This window comes from Eubalaena glacialis, chromosome 3 (assembly GCF_028564815.1).
Source record: "Eubalaena glacialis isolate mEubGla1 chromosome 3, mEubGla1.1.hap2.+ XY, whole genome shotgun sequence".
Lineage (NCBI taxonomy): Eukaryota > Metazoa > Chordata > Mammalia > Artiodactyla > Balaenidae > Eubalaena > Eubalaena glacialis.
In genome coordinates, this window is record NC_083718.1 from 150,485,297 (window position 1) to 150,499,635 (window position 14,339).

General features: G+C 40.5%; 1 protein-coding gene across 2 annotated transcripts in view; it reads right to left on the reverse strand.

The window, feature by feature from the left end:
- Positions 1-14,105, reverse strand: part of CPT2 (carnitine palmitoyltransferase 2) — a 34,302-nt gene extending 20,197 nt beyond the window's left edge. For both annotated transcript variants that reach the window (XM_061186575.1, XM_061186574.1), the window contains exon 1: positions 13,839-14,105. In XM_061186575.1, the coding sequence (XP_061042558.1) occupies positions 13,839-13,990 (152 nt within the window). In that variant the 5' untranslated portion in view covers positions 13,991-14,105. The remainder of the gene's footprint in view (positions 1-13,838) is intronic.
- Between the last annotated feature and the right edge of the window lie 234 nt (positions 14,106-14,339).

The window sequence follows — 14,339 nt, forward strand, 5'->3', positions numbered from 1 at the left end:
ATAATTGATAACACGCATAAAAAAGAGAAAGGAACCCAAAGGTAAGACTAAAGATTGTCACCAAATCACAAGAGAAGAGAACAAAACTAATAAAGGAACAAAAAAGAACTACAAAAAAATCTCAAAACAATGAACAAAATGGCAATAAGAATATACATATCAGGACTTCCCTGGTGGCTCAGCGGTTAAGAATCCGCCTGCCAATGCAGGGGACACGGGTTTGAGCCCTGGTCCAGGAAGATCCCACATGCCATGGAGCAACTAAGCCTGTGCGCCACAACTACTGAGCTTGCGCTCTAGAGCCCGCGAGCCATAACTACTGAGCCTGCGTGCCACAACTACTGAAGCCCATGTGCCTAGAGGCCGTGCTCCAAAACAAGAGAAGCCACCGCAATGAGAAGCCCATGAACCGCAACGAAGAGTAGCCCTCGCTTGACACAACTAGAGAAAGCCCGTGCACAGCAACGAAGACCCAACACAGCCAAAAATAAATAAATAAATAAATTTATGTTAAAAAAAGAATATATATATCAATAATTGCTTTAAGTGTAAATGGACTAAATGCTCCATTCAAAGACATAGAGTGGCTGAATGGATACAAAAACAAGACCCATATATAAGCTGCCTACAAGAGATTCATTTCAGATCTAAAGACACACACTGATTTGAGGGGATGGAAAAAGATATCCTATACTAATGGAAATCAAAAGAAAGCCGGGGTAGCAATACTTATATTAGACAAAATAGACTTTAAGACAAAGATGGTTACAAGAGACAAAGAAGGACACTACATAATGATCAAAGGATCAATCCAAGAAGAAGGTATAATAATTTTAAATACATATGCACCCAACATAGGAGCACCTAAATACATAAAGCAAATATTAACAGACCTAAATGGAGAAATTGACAATAACACAATAACAGTAGGGGAGTTTAACACCCCACTTACATCAATGTACAGATCATCAAGACAAAAAATCAATAAGGAAACACTGGCCTTAAATTACACGTTAGACCAGAGAACCTAATAGATACATTAAAAACCTTCTATCCCAAAACAGTAGAATATACTGTTCCAAGTGCACATGGAACATTCTTCAGGACAGGTCACAAAACAAGCCTCAAAACAAGCTAGGCCATGAAACAAGCCTCAGAAAATTTAAGAAAACTGAAATCATATCAAGCATCTTTTCCAGCCACAATGCTGTGAGACTAGAAATCAACTACAAGAAATAAACTGCAACAAACACAAACATGTGGAGGCTAAACAATATGCTACTAAACAACCAATGGGTCACTGAAGAAATCAAAAAGGAAACAAAAAATACCTGGAGACAAATGGAGAAAAACCCACAATGACTCAAAATTCATGGGATGCAGCAAAAACAGTTCTAAGAGAGAAGTTTATAATGCTATAAGCTTACCTAAGGAAACAAGAAAAATCTCGAATAACCAATGTAAACTTACACCTAAAGGAACCAGTGAAAGAAGAACAAACAAAACACTAAGTTAGTAGAAGGAAAGAAATCATAAGGAACAGAGCAGAAGTAAATGAAATAGACTAAAAACAAATAGAAAAGATCAATGAAAATAAGAGCTGGTTCTTTGAAAAGATAAACAAAATTGATAAACTTTAAGCCGGACTCATCAAATAAAAAAGAGAGAGGACCCAAATTAATAAAATCAGAAATGAAAAAGGAGAAGTTACAACTGATGCCACAGAAATACAAAGGATCGTAAGAGATTACTATGAACAACTATATTCCAATAAAATGGACAACCCAGAAGGAATGGACAAATTCCTAGAAATGTACAATCTCCCAAGACTGAACCAGGAAGAAATAGAAAATATGAGTAGACCAATTAACAGTATTGAAATTGAATCAGTAATTTAAAAACTCTCAACAAACAAAAGTCCTAGACCAGATGGCTTCACAGGTGAATTCTACCAAACATGTAGAGAACAGTTAACACCCATCCATCTCAAACTATTCCAAAAAATACTGCAGAGGAAGTAATGCTTCCAAACTTATTATAAGAAGCCAGCATCATCGTGATACAAAAAACAAAGATACCACACAAAAAAGAAAATTACAGGCCAATATCACCAATGAACATAGATGCAAAGATCCTCAATAAAATACTAGCAAACCAAATCCAACAATACAATAAAAAGATCATGCAGTCTGATCAAGTGGCATTTATCACAGGGATGCAAGGATGGTTCAATATCCACAAATCAATGTAATACATCACAATAGCCAATTGAAGAATAAAAGCCTTACGATCATCTCAATAAATGCTGAAAAAGCTTTTGACAAAATTCAACATTTATTTATGACAATACTCTCCACAAAGTAAGTACAGAGGGAACACACATCAGCATAATAAAGGCCACATATGATAACTCCAGAGCTAACACATACTCAATGATGAAAAGCTGATAGCATTTCCTCTAAGATTAGGAACCAGACAAGGAATTCCACTATTGTCCCTTTAATCAACATGCTATTGGAAGTCCTAGCCACAACAATCAGACAAGAAAAAGAAATAAAAGGAATCCAAATTGAAAAGGAAGAAGCAAAACTGTCAGAGTTTTCAGATGACACGATACTACGTCACAGAAAATCCTAAAGACACTATTAAAAAACTACTAGAGCTCATCAATGAATTCAGTAAAGTTGCAGGACACAAAATTGATATACAGAAATCTGTTGCATTCTACATGCTAACAATGAACTATCAGGAGGAGAAACTAAGGAAACAAGCCCATTTACAATCATATCAAAATGAATACCTAGGAATAAATCTAACTAAAGAGGTAAAAGACCTATAAGACACTGAAGAAAGAAATCGAAGATGACACAAACAGATGGAAAGATATACCTTGTTAATGAATTGGAAGAATTAATATCATTAAAATGACCATACTACCCAAAGCAATCTACAGATTCAATGCAATCCCTATCAAAATACCAATGTCATTTTTCACAGAACTAGAACAAATAATTTTAAAATTTGTATGGAAACACAAAAGACCCCCAAATAGCCAAAACAATCTTGAGAAAGAAGAGAGCTGGAGATATCACATTCCCTGACTTCAGACCATACTACAAAGCTAGCATAATCAAAACACTATGGTACTGGCACAAAAACAGACACATAGATCAATGGAACAAAAGAGAGAGCCCAGAAATAAAACCACACACTTATGGTCAATTAATCTATGACAAAGGAGGCAAGAATATACAATAGAGAAAAAACAGTCTCTTCATTAAGTGGTGCTGAGAAAATGGAACAGCTACGTGTAAAAGAGTGAAATTAGAATATTTTATCAAACCATACACAAAAATAAACTCAAAATGGATTAAAGAGCTAAATGTAAGACTGGAAACCATAAAACTCCTAAAAGAAAACATCAGCAGAACACTCTTTGACATGAATCACAGCAATATTTTTTTTGATCTGTCTCCTAAAGGCAAAGGAAACAAAAGCAAAAACAAAACAAAACAAAACAAAAACAAATGGGACCTAATCAAATTTAAAAGATTTTGCAAAGCAAAGGAAACCATCCAAAAAAAAAAAAAAGACAACCTACTGAATAGGAGACAATATTTGCAAATGATTTGACTAATAAGAGGCTAATGTCCAAAATATATAAACAGCTCATACAATTCAACGTCAAATAAACAACCTGATTTAAAAAATGGTCAGAGGGGTCCTTCAGCCTTTCTCACCAGCCAGATTAGAACACTGCCTAATGCCACCAATGGTCAGCCCTGGTGACCCAGGCAAATAACAAGCAGCAAATGGACTGGATTGAAATGCAAAGACCCTTAACCCATGTTTATTAAAAATGTTGTGTTGGGGATTAACCAAGATGGCGGAGTAGAAGGACGTGCTCTCACTCCCTCTTGCGAGAGCACAAGAATCACAACTGGCTGCTGGACAATCATCGACAGGAAGACACTGGACTTCACCAAGGAGGATACCCCACGTCCAAGGACAGAGGAGAAGCCACAGTGAGACGGTAGGAGGGGCGCAATCAGAGTAAAATCAAATCCCATAACTGCTGGGTGGGTGACTCACAGACTGGCGAGCACTTATACCACAGAAGTCCACCCACTGGAGTGAAAGTTCTGAGCCCCACGTCAGGCTTCCCAACCTGGGGGTCCAGCAACGGGAGGAGGAATTCCTAGAGAATCAGACTTTGAAGCCTAGTGGGAATTGACTGCAGGACTTCGACAGGACTGGGGGAAACAGAGAACCCACTCTTGGAGGGCATACACAAAATAGTGTGTGCATCGGGACCCAGGGGAAGGAGCAGTGACCCTGGGGGAGACTGAACCAGACATAACTGCTGGTGTTGGGGGGTCTCCTGCAGAGGTGGGGGCTGGCTCTGTTTCACCGTGGGGACAAGGACACTGGCAGCGGAGGTTCTGGGAAGTACTCCTTGGCGTGAGCCCTCCCAGAGTCTGCCATTAGCCCCACCAAAGAGCCCGGGTAGGCTCCAGTGTTGGGTTGCCTCAGGCAAAACAACCAACAGGGAGGGAACCCAGCCCCACCCAGCAACAGTCAAGTGGATTAAAGTTTTACAGAGCTCTGACCGCCACAGCAACAGTCAGCTCTACCCACCTCCAGAGCCTCCCATCAAGCCTCTTAGATAGTCTCAACCACCAGAGGGCAGACAGCAGAAGCAAGAAAAACTACAGTCCTGCAGCCTGTGGAACAGAAACCACATTTACAGAAAGATAGACAAGATGAAAAGGCAGAGGGCTATATACCAGATGAAGGAACAAGAAAAAACCCCAGAAAAACAACTAAATGAAGTGGAGATAGGCAACCTTCCAGAAAAAGAATTCAGAATAATGATAGTGAAGATGATCCAGGACCTTGGAATAAGAATGGAGGCAAAGATTGAGAAGATGCAAGAAATGATTAACAAAGACCTAGAAGAATTAAAGAACAAACAAACAGAGATGACCAATACAATAACTGAAATGAAAACTACACTAGAAGGAATCAATAGTAGAATAACTGAGGCAGAAGAACGGATAAGTGACCTGGAAGACAGAATGGTGGAATTCACTGCTGCGGAACAGACTAAAGAAAAAAGAATGAAAAGAAATGAAGACAGCCTAAGAGACCTCTGGGACAACATTAAACGCAACAACATTCGCATTATAGGGGTCCCAGAAGGAGAAGAGAGAGAGAAAGGACCAGAGAAAATATTTGAAGAGATTATAGTCGAAAACTTCCCTAACATGGGAAAGGAAATAGCCACCCAAGTCCAGGAAGCGCAGAGAGTCCCATACAGGATAAACCCAAGGAGAAGCACGCCGAGACACATAGTAATCAAAGTGGCAAAAATTAAAGACAAAGAAAAATTATTGAAAGCAGCAAGGGAAAAACGACAAATAACATACAAGGGAACTCCCATAAGGTTAACAGCTGATTTCTCAGCAGAAACTCTACAAGCCAGAAGGGAGTGGCATGATATACTTCAAGTGATGAAAGGGAAGAACCTACAACCAAGATTACTCTACCCGGCAAGGATCTCATTTAGATTTGATGGAGAAATCAAAAGCTTTACAGACAAGCAAAAGCTAAGAGAATTCAGCACCACCAAACCAGCTCTACAACAAATGTTAAAGGAACTTCTCTAAGTGGGAAACACAAGAGAAGAAAAGGACCTACAAAAACAAACCCAAAACAATTAAGAAAATGGTCATAGGAACATACATATCGATAATTACCTTAAACGTGAATGGATTAAATGCTCCAGCCAAAAGACACAGGCTTGCTGAATGGATACAAAAACAAGACCCATATATATGCTGTCTACAAGAGACCCACTTTAGACCTAGGGACACATACAGGCTGAAAGTGAGGGGATGGAAAAAGATATTCCATGCAAATGGAAATCAAAAGAAAGCTGGAGTAGCTATACTCATATCAGATAAAATAGACTTTAAAATAAAGAATGTTACAAGAGACAAGGAAGGACACTACATAATGATCAAGGGATCAATCCAAGAAGAAGATATAACAATTATAAATATATATGCACCCAACATAGGAGCACCTCATTACATAAGGCAATTGCTAACAGCTATAAAAGAGGAAATTGATAGTAACACAATAATAGTGGGGGACTTTAACACCTCACTTACACCAATGGACAGATCATCCAAAATGAAAATAAATAAGGAAACAGAAGCTTTAAATGACACAATAGACCAGATAGATTTAATTGATATTTATAGGACATTCCATCCAAAAACAGCAGATTACACGTTCTTCTCAAGTGCGCACGGAACATTCTCCAGGATAGATCACATCTTGGGTCACAAATCAAGCCTCAGTAAATTTAAGACAATTGAAATCATATCAAGCATCTTTTCTGACCACAACGCTATGAGATTAGAAATGAATTACAGGGGAAAAAGCATAAAAAACACAAACACATGGAGGCTAAACAATACGTTACTAAATAACCAAGAGATTACTGAAGAAATCAAAGAGGAAATCAAAAAATACCTAGAGACAAATGACAATGAAAACATGACAACCCAAAACCTATGGGATGCTGCAAAAGCAGTTCTAAGAGGGAAGTTTATAGCTATACAAGCCTACCTAAAGAAACAAGAAAAATCTCAAGTAAACAATCTAACCTTACACCTAAAGAAACTAGAGAAAGAAGAACAAACAAAACCCAAAGTTAGCAGAAGGAAAGAAATCATAAAGATCAGAGCAGAAATAAATGAAATAGAAACAAAGAAAACAATAGCAAAGATCAATAAAACTAAAAGCTGGTTCTTTGAGAAGATAAACAAAATTGATAAGCCATTAGCCAGACTCATCAAGAAAAAGAGGGAGAGGACTCAAATCAATAAAATCAGAAATGAAAAAGGAGAAGTTACAACAGACACCGCAGAAATACAAAGCATCCTAAGAGACTACTACAAGCAACTTTATGCCAATAAAATGGACAACCTGGAAGAAATGGACAAATTCTTAGAAAGGTATAACCTTCCAAGACTGAACCAGGAAGAAGCAGAAAATATGAACAGACCAATCACAAGTAATGAAATTGAAACTGTGATTAAAAATCTTCCAACAAACAAAAGTCCAGGACCAGATGGCTTCACAGGTGAATTCTATCAAACATTTAGAGAAGAGCTAACACCCATCCTTCTCATACTCTTCCAAAAAATTGCAGAGGAAGGAACACTCCCAAACTCATTCTATGAGGCCACCATCACCCTGATACCAAAACCAGACAAAGACACTACAAAAAAAGAAAATTACAGACCAATATCACTGATGAATATAGATGCAAAAATCCTCAACAAAATACTAGCAAACAGAATCCAACAACACATTAAAAGGATCATACACCACGATCAAGTGGGATTTATCCCAGGGATGCAAGGATTCTTCAATATATGCAAATCAATCAATGTGATACACCATATTAACAAATTGAAGAATAAAAACCATATGATCATCTCAATAGATGCAGGAAAAGCTTTTGACAAAATTCAACACCCATTTATGATAAAAACTCTCCAGAAAGTAGGCATAGAGGGAACCTACCTCAACATAATAAAGGCCATATATGACAAACCCACTGCAAACATCATTCTCAACGGTGAAAAACTGAAAGTATTTCCTCTAAGATCAGGAACGAGACAAGGATGTCCACTCTCACCACTATTATTCAACATAGTTCTGGAAGTCCTAGCCACGGCAATCAGAGAAGAAAAAGAAATAAAAGGAATACAAATTGGAAAAGAAGAAGTAAAACTGTCACTGTTTGCAGATGACATGATACTATACATAGAGAATCCTAAAACTGCCACCAGAAAACTGCTAGAGCTAATTAATGAATATGGTAAAGTTGCAGGATACAAAATTAATGCACAGAAATCTCTTGCATTCCTATACACTAATGATGAAAAATCTGAAAGAGAAATTATGGAAACACTCCCATTTACCACTGCAACAAAAAGAATAAAATACCTAGGAATAAACCTACCTAGGGAGACAAAAGACCTGTATGCAGAAAACTATAAGACACTGATGAAAGAAATTAAAGATGATACCAACAGATGGAGAGATATACCATGTTCTTGGATTGGAAGAATCAACATTGTGAAAATGACTATACTACCCAAAGCAATCTACAGATTCAATGCAATCCCTATCAAATTACCAATGGCATTTTTTACGGAGCTAGAAAAAATCATCTTAAAATTTGTATGGAGACACAAAAGACCCCGAATAGCCAAAGCAGTCTTGAGGGAAAAAAACGGAGCTGGGGGAATCAGACTCCCTGACTTCAGACTATACTACAATGCTACAGTAATCAAGACAATATGGTACTGGCACAAAAACAGAAACATAGATCAATGGAACAAGATAGAAAGCCCAGAGATAAACCCACGCACCTACGGTCAACTAATCTATGACAAAGGAGGCAAAGATATACGATGGAGAAAAGACAGTCTCTTCAATAAGTGGTGCTGGGAAAACTGGACAGCTACATGTAAAAGAATGAAATTAGAATACTCCCTAACACCATACACAAAAATAAACTCAAAATGGATTACAGACCTAAATGTAAGACTGGACACTATAAAACTCTTAGAGGAAAAGATAGGAAGAACACTCTTTGACATAAATCACAGCAAGATCTTTTTTGATCCACCTCTTAGAGTAATGGAAATAAAAACAAAAATAAACAAATGGGACCTAATGAAACTTCAAATCTTTTGCACAGCAAAGGAAACCATAAACAAGACGAAAAGACAACCCTCAGAATGGGAGAAAATATTTGCAAACGAATCAACGGACAAAGGATTAATCTCCAAAATATATAAACAGCTCATTCAGCTCAATATTAAAGAAACAAACACCCCAATCCAAAAATGGGCAGAAGACCTAAATAGACATTTCTCCAAAGAAGACATACAGACGGCCAAGAAGCACATGAAAAGATGCTCAACATCACTAATTATTAGAGAAATGCAAATCAAAACTACAATGAGGTATCACCTCACACCAATTAGAATGGGCATCATCAGAAAATCTACAAACAACAAATGCTGGAGAGGGTGTGGAGAAAAGGGAACCCTCTTGCACTGTTGGTGGGAATGTAAATTGATACAGCCACTATGGAGAACAATATGGAGGTTCCTTAAAAAACTAAAAATAGAATTACCATATGACACAGCAATCCCACTACTGGGCATATACCCAGAGAAAACCGTAATTCAAAAAGACACATGCACCCGAATGTTCACTGCAGCACTATTTACAATAGCCAGGTCATGGAAGCAACCTAAATGCCCATCAACAGACGAATGGATAAAGAAGTTGTGGTACATATATACAATGGAATATTACTCAGCCATAAAAAGGAACGAAATTGAGTCATTTGTTGAGACGTGGATGAATCTAGAGACTGTCATACAGAGTGAAGTAAGTCAGAAAGAGAAAAACAAATATTGTATATTAACGCATGTATGTGGAACCTAGAAAAATGGTACAGATGAGCCGGTTTGCAGGGCAGAAGTTGAGACACAGATGTAGAGAACAGACATATGGACACCAAGGGGGGAAAACTGCGGTGGGGTGGGGATAGTGGTGTGCTGAATTGGGCGATTGGGATTGACATGTATACACTGATGTGTATAAAACTGATGACTAATAAGAACCTGCAGTATAAACAAACAAACAAAACAACTAATACTAAACTTTCATTGGGTTATTTGTATGGAAATATGTTAATATAAATGTTTCAGACATTACATGAAATTTCTAAAAATCTTATATGTTCTGGTATAATGTTATAAGTCATAATCCTAGTTATTACTTTAAAATGTATATCTCAGAAATAACTAATTTTCTTGTCAACTGCATTATTATGAACTTTCATCAAATCTTTAACCGTGGTCATTTTTAAGTCTTTTGTCATTTACAGACAGTTCTGGGTGTACTCTGATGCTTTTGTAAATATGTTCCTATAAAAGGGTTTCATCTTCAGGAAATTCATGGAAAAGACTCTGACAAGTACAGGTTTCTGGTACCTGACTGCACTGCTGAACTGAATGAATAAGCATTTTCAGAACTCTAATGAAAAACTGATGAGCTCATAAAAGTGCTAACAAAAGATCAAGATGAAAAAATTAATTACATGGGACTGAGTGAACTGATGAGGATGAGTATAATTTTTGTGACTTTCTGGTTGAATTTAAAAAAAGAAAAAATCCCACAAGAACTCAGAGGCAAAGAATATACAAATCAATTTTCACTGCAAAGTAAAGGAGCTGTTGCAGTGGAGGATTACTGGACTGAATGTCAATATTATGACATAGTATGAGTGTGTTTCATGTTTGGTAATTGCAATCATTGTTGCTTTTGTTGTGGTCATCCATGTACAATGCTTGGTGTCAGTCTATTTATTTCTTGTAAAAATAAAATACAGTGTGTGTGAAAAAAAAAAAAAAAAAAAATGGTCAGAGGGAATTCCCTGGCAGTCCAGTGGTTAAGATTCCATGCTTCGGGACTTCCCTGGTGGTGCAGTGGTTAAGAATCCGCCTGCCAATGCAGGGGACACGGGTTCGAGCCCTGGTCCGGGAAGATCCCACAAGCTGCAGAGCAACTAAGCCCGTGCAACACAACTACTGAGCCTGAGCTCTAGAGCCTGTGAGCCACAACTACTGAGGCCACGTGCCACAACTACTGAAGCCCGCATGCCTAGAACCTGTGCTCCGAAACAAGAGAAGCCACTGCAATGAGAAGCCTGCGCACTGCAACGAAGAGTAGCCCCCACTCGCCACAACTAGAGAAAGCCCGCATGCAGCAACGAAGACCCAACACAGCCAAAAATAAATTAATTAATTAATTTAAAAAAAAATCAAATCTGACTCCTATCTCATGATTGTAACCACCATGAGATGCTGCTTGCCACTTATCCATTATATCATAACTGTTTACCTGTTAAATCTCCCCCACTACACAGTAAGCTCCTCACCATGACTGACTGGTCTCCAAATCCCTATTAATAAATGTTTATCAAATTAATAATGTGAATGTGTAGGTCAGGTTGTTCCACCCTTTCTCTTCTTTGGACTTGCAGTTTTATATTCTGAGATTAACTGCTCAGTGTGTATAAATAGAACCCTAAAAAAAACACTTAACTGAACTGTACACCTAAAAATAGTTAAAATGGTAAATTTTATGTTTTGTATATTTGACTACACTGAAAAAGAGCAAAGATAAAAACGTAACACCTAAAAACCAAGCAAATGGGGGCTTCACTGGTGGCGCGGTGGTTGAGAATCTGCCTGCCAATGCAGGGGACACGGGTTCGAGCCCTGGTCTGGGAGGATCCCACATGCCGCGGAGCAACTAGGCCCGTGAGCCACAACTACTGAGCCTGCGCGTCTGGAGCCTGTGCTCCGCAACAAGAGAGGCCGCGATAATGAGAGGCCCGCGCACCGCGATGAAGAGTGGCCCCCACTTGCCGCAACTAGAGAAAGCCCTCGCACAGAAACGAAGACCCAACACAGCCATAAATAAATAAATAAATAAATAAATAAACCCAAAAGTTTAAAAAAAAAAACCAAGCAAATGATAGTGCAAAGCTTCCTAGAGGAAAGCAAGTCCAAAGCCACTTGATTAAAAGGCAGTGATATAATAGGAAAAGGAAGAGGGAAGGAGGAAGGGAGATCCAATTGGACCACTTAATACTAAGGGACTAGTCCTTCCCATGCCAACTAATAAGGACAGTTTCCTATTTTGGCATCTTACCTCACTCTAGCCTCACAATAGTCCTATGAATTGTGTGTTCTGTTCCTACCTTACAGGTAAGAACTAGGGCTCAAAGAGGTTGACTGAATTGCCTGAAGCTATACAGAAAGAGTATCAGATCCGGAATCTGAAACTAAGTTCTACCAGACTTCAAAGCCAGGGCTTTTCACCAAGTGTGACATCAAAATGACTGTGAAAGACAATTCATTTTACCTCACCAGAATCTCAGATAAAAGGAATCTCATCTTATCTAACTTCCAACTTACAGGTGAGGTGGTGGAGGCCTGGGGAGGGAGTCATCATTTAAAGTTATACACAGGTGATGAGCGCTACTGTTTGTAGCTCCAAGATATCTGTGCTGTGGATTGGAGGAAATGCTCTTGATATTCCTTGATATTCTTAATATTCTTCCCAGCTTTCCAATTCTAAAATGGAGAAAACCCCTCTGATCTTACACCTGGGTGGGGCCCGGGACTGTCTGAAAGTTAAAGGCCATCTGCTGCTGGGCTTGGCAAGTGAAGATAGGCTCTGTCATTCCTCACCTTTCCCCCACATACTGGCTCAGCTCATAGTCAGGAGGTCAAGGCGTATCTCACAGGCACAGAGACTTTTTCTTTCTCGTCCCCATCCTCCTGCCAAATTTAAACAGTAGGATTGGGGCTAGATAATCTCATTTTAACTTGTTTTAGATGTTTGCACACTGTAATTTCACAAGAATCCCTCAGATGACACTCCTGAGAGGATGGGGGTGGGCAGTGATGACAATGGGTTAAGGGGTCCCCGGCTGTAGAGAAAAACAGCAACCTAGTAGTTGGGGTTGATGCCTGTGACAATCTTTGTTCTGTTCATGGGGTAGGGTCTCCAGCCCCTGGACTGGGAAGGAGATCCCTGATGGCAGCTTGGGGAGAAAGGAAGTAAAAAGGCTCTTTGAAACAAATTTGGAACTTGGCACCAGGAACTAACTGGTGAGTAGGTAGAGAAGTTAAAGTTTGGTTTTAGGGGGTGAAGGAATTTAGGGACATTTCTAATATTGGAGGAGACCTGGCAGCTTAGAGTAAGGCTGGGAGTTCAAAGACTGGGCAAACTGGAAGCTGAATTAAAGAAAATACCGGATGAGGGAAGGAGAGAGGAAGATGTATGGGAGCTGTGTTTCACAGGGGAAGTAGATTCTGGGAGAAGTGTTTTAGAAGCTGGCGGGGGTGGGGGGGGAGTAGTTATGGTGAGGAGGCACAGAATTTGGGTGGGCTCTGTATCTACTGTGAATAAGGTAAGATTTGGGGAGGGGTACTGAGGGTGCTGCCTAGAATTCTGTGAGGGTGGGCTGAAGTTGCAGGGGGTAATGTGGGTTAGGGAGGAGGGTGGGGGGAGTGTTGAGGAAGGTTTGGTAGGGGTGAAAGGTTTCCAGGTGAAGATTGGACTTAGAATGCTGAGGACTTGGAGGGCAAGATGAATACTTGAATCTGCTTGGGGGAGGACAGCGTGCTAAAATACAAGAGGACTGGAGGCATGGGGACTGGGGCTCAGGGTTATGAGTAACAGGCGTGAAAAGGGTGGCGTGCTGGGAGAAATTGAGGGAGAGGAACTATTATGTATCAGGAATTGACCGATCCATATTCTGTGCAGGAATGCGGGGAGACAACCTAGTTGGAGGGCTAAGAGTAGTGTTGGCGATATGCAGGTTGGACATTTTTCAGGGAGAAATGTGAGGCACAATTAGATATTTGATTGGAAGTCGGTTTTTTGGAGGAGTTGGAGAAGAGTTCAAGAGAGAAAATCTGAGAGAACAATGGCTGTGGGGGAGCGGGGGATTCTGGAAGAGAATTTGGGAATTCTGATGTTCCAGTGCCATGAGATCCTGAAAGTCACAGGATTTTCAGGTTGGAGGATGCGGCAGCGTCCCAGGTAAAACTTTGGAGGCGTAAGAGGATTCAGTAGAACAGGCGTGAGTGACTGGAAAGAGGCTGGGGCCGAACCCCAGCTCGTGTGGACGGCGGGGGCCGGGAGGCCGGGCTCACCTGGGCAGACTGTCCTGGTAGTGCATAGTGGGCACGATGCTCAGCTGCAGGTACTGGCCCGGGTCGAAGCCTGTGCTCAAGAGCCGACTGGGGGCTCCCGGGCCAAAGGCAAGGCCCCGGGGCCAGGCGCGCAGCAGTAGGCCGGCCACCATCGTCCCGGGAGGCGGCAGCAGCGAGAACGCGAAGAATGCGGAGTTCTGGTTACAGAGACCAGGCCGCCGCCCTCAGTGCCCTACGACACTGCGTCAGGGACTCGCGTTCAGTTTGTGGCCGTCCGCGGAACGACTTCCGGCCTTCTGACCCCGCCCACGGAAGGCCCCGCCCGCAGATGGGCCCGCCCACAGGCCCACCGAGGCTCAGAGGGTCCAGCCCACTGCGGGACTAGCACCGCCGTCTCCTGCCGGTGTGTTGGTCTCTCGTCTGCTCTCTAGGCGGCAGGAAACCGAGCTCCGAAGCCACACCCTTCTCCTGTTTGGGAACTAGATAGAAACTGAACTGGAG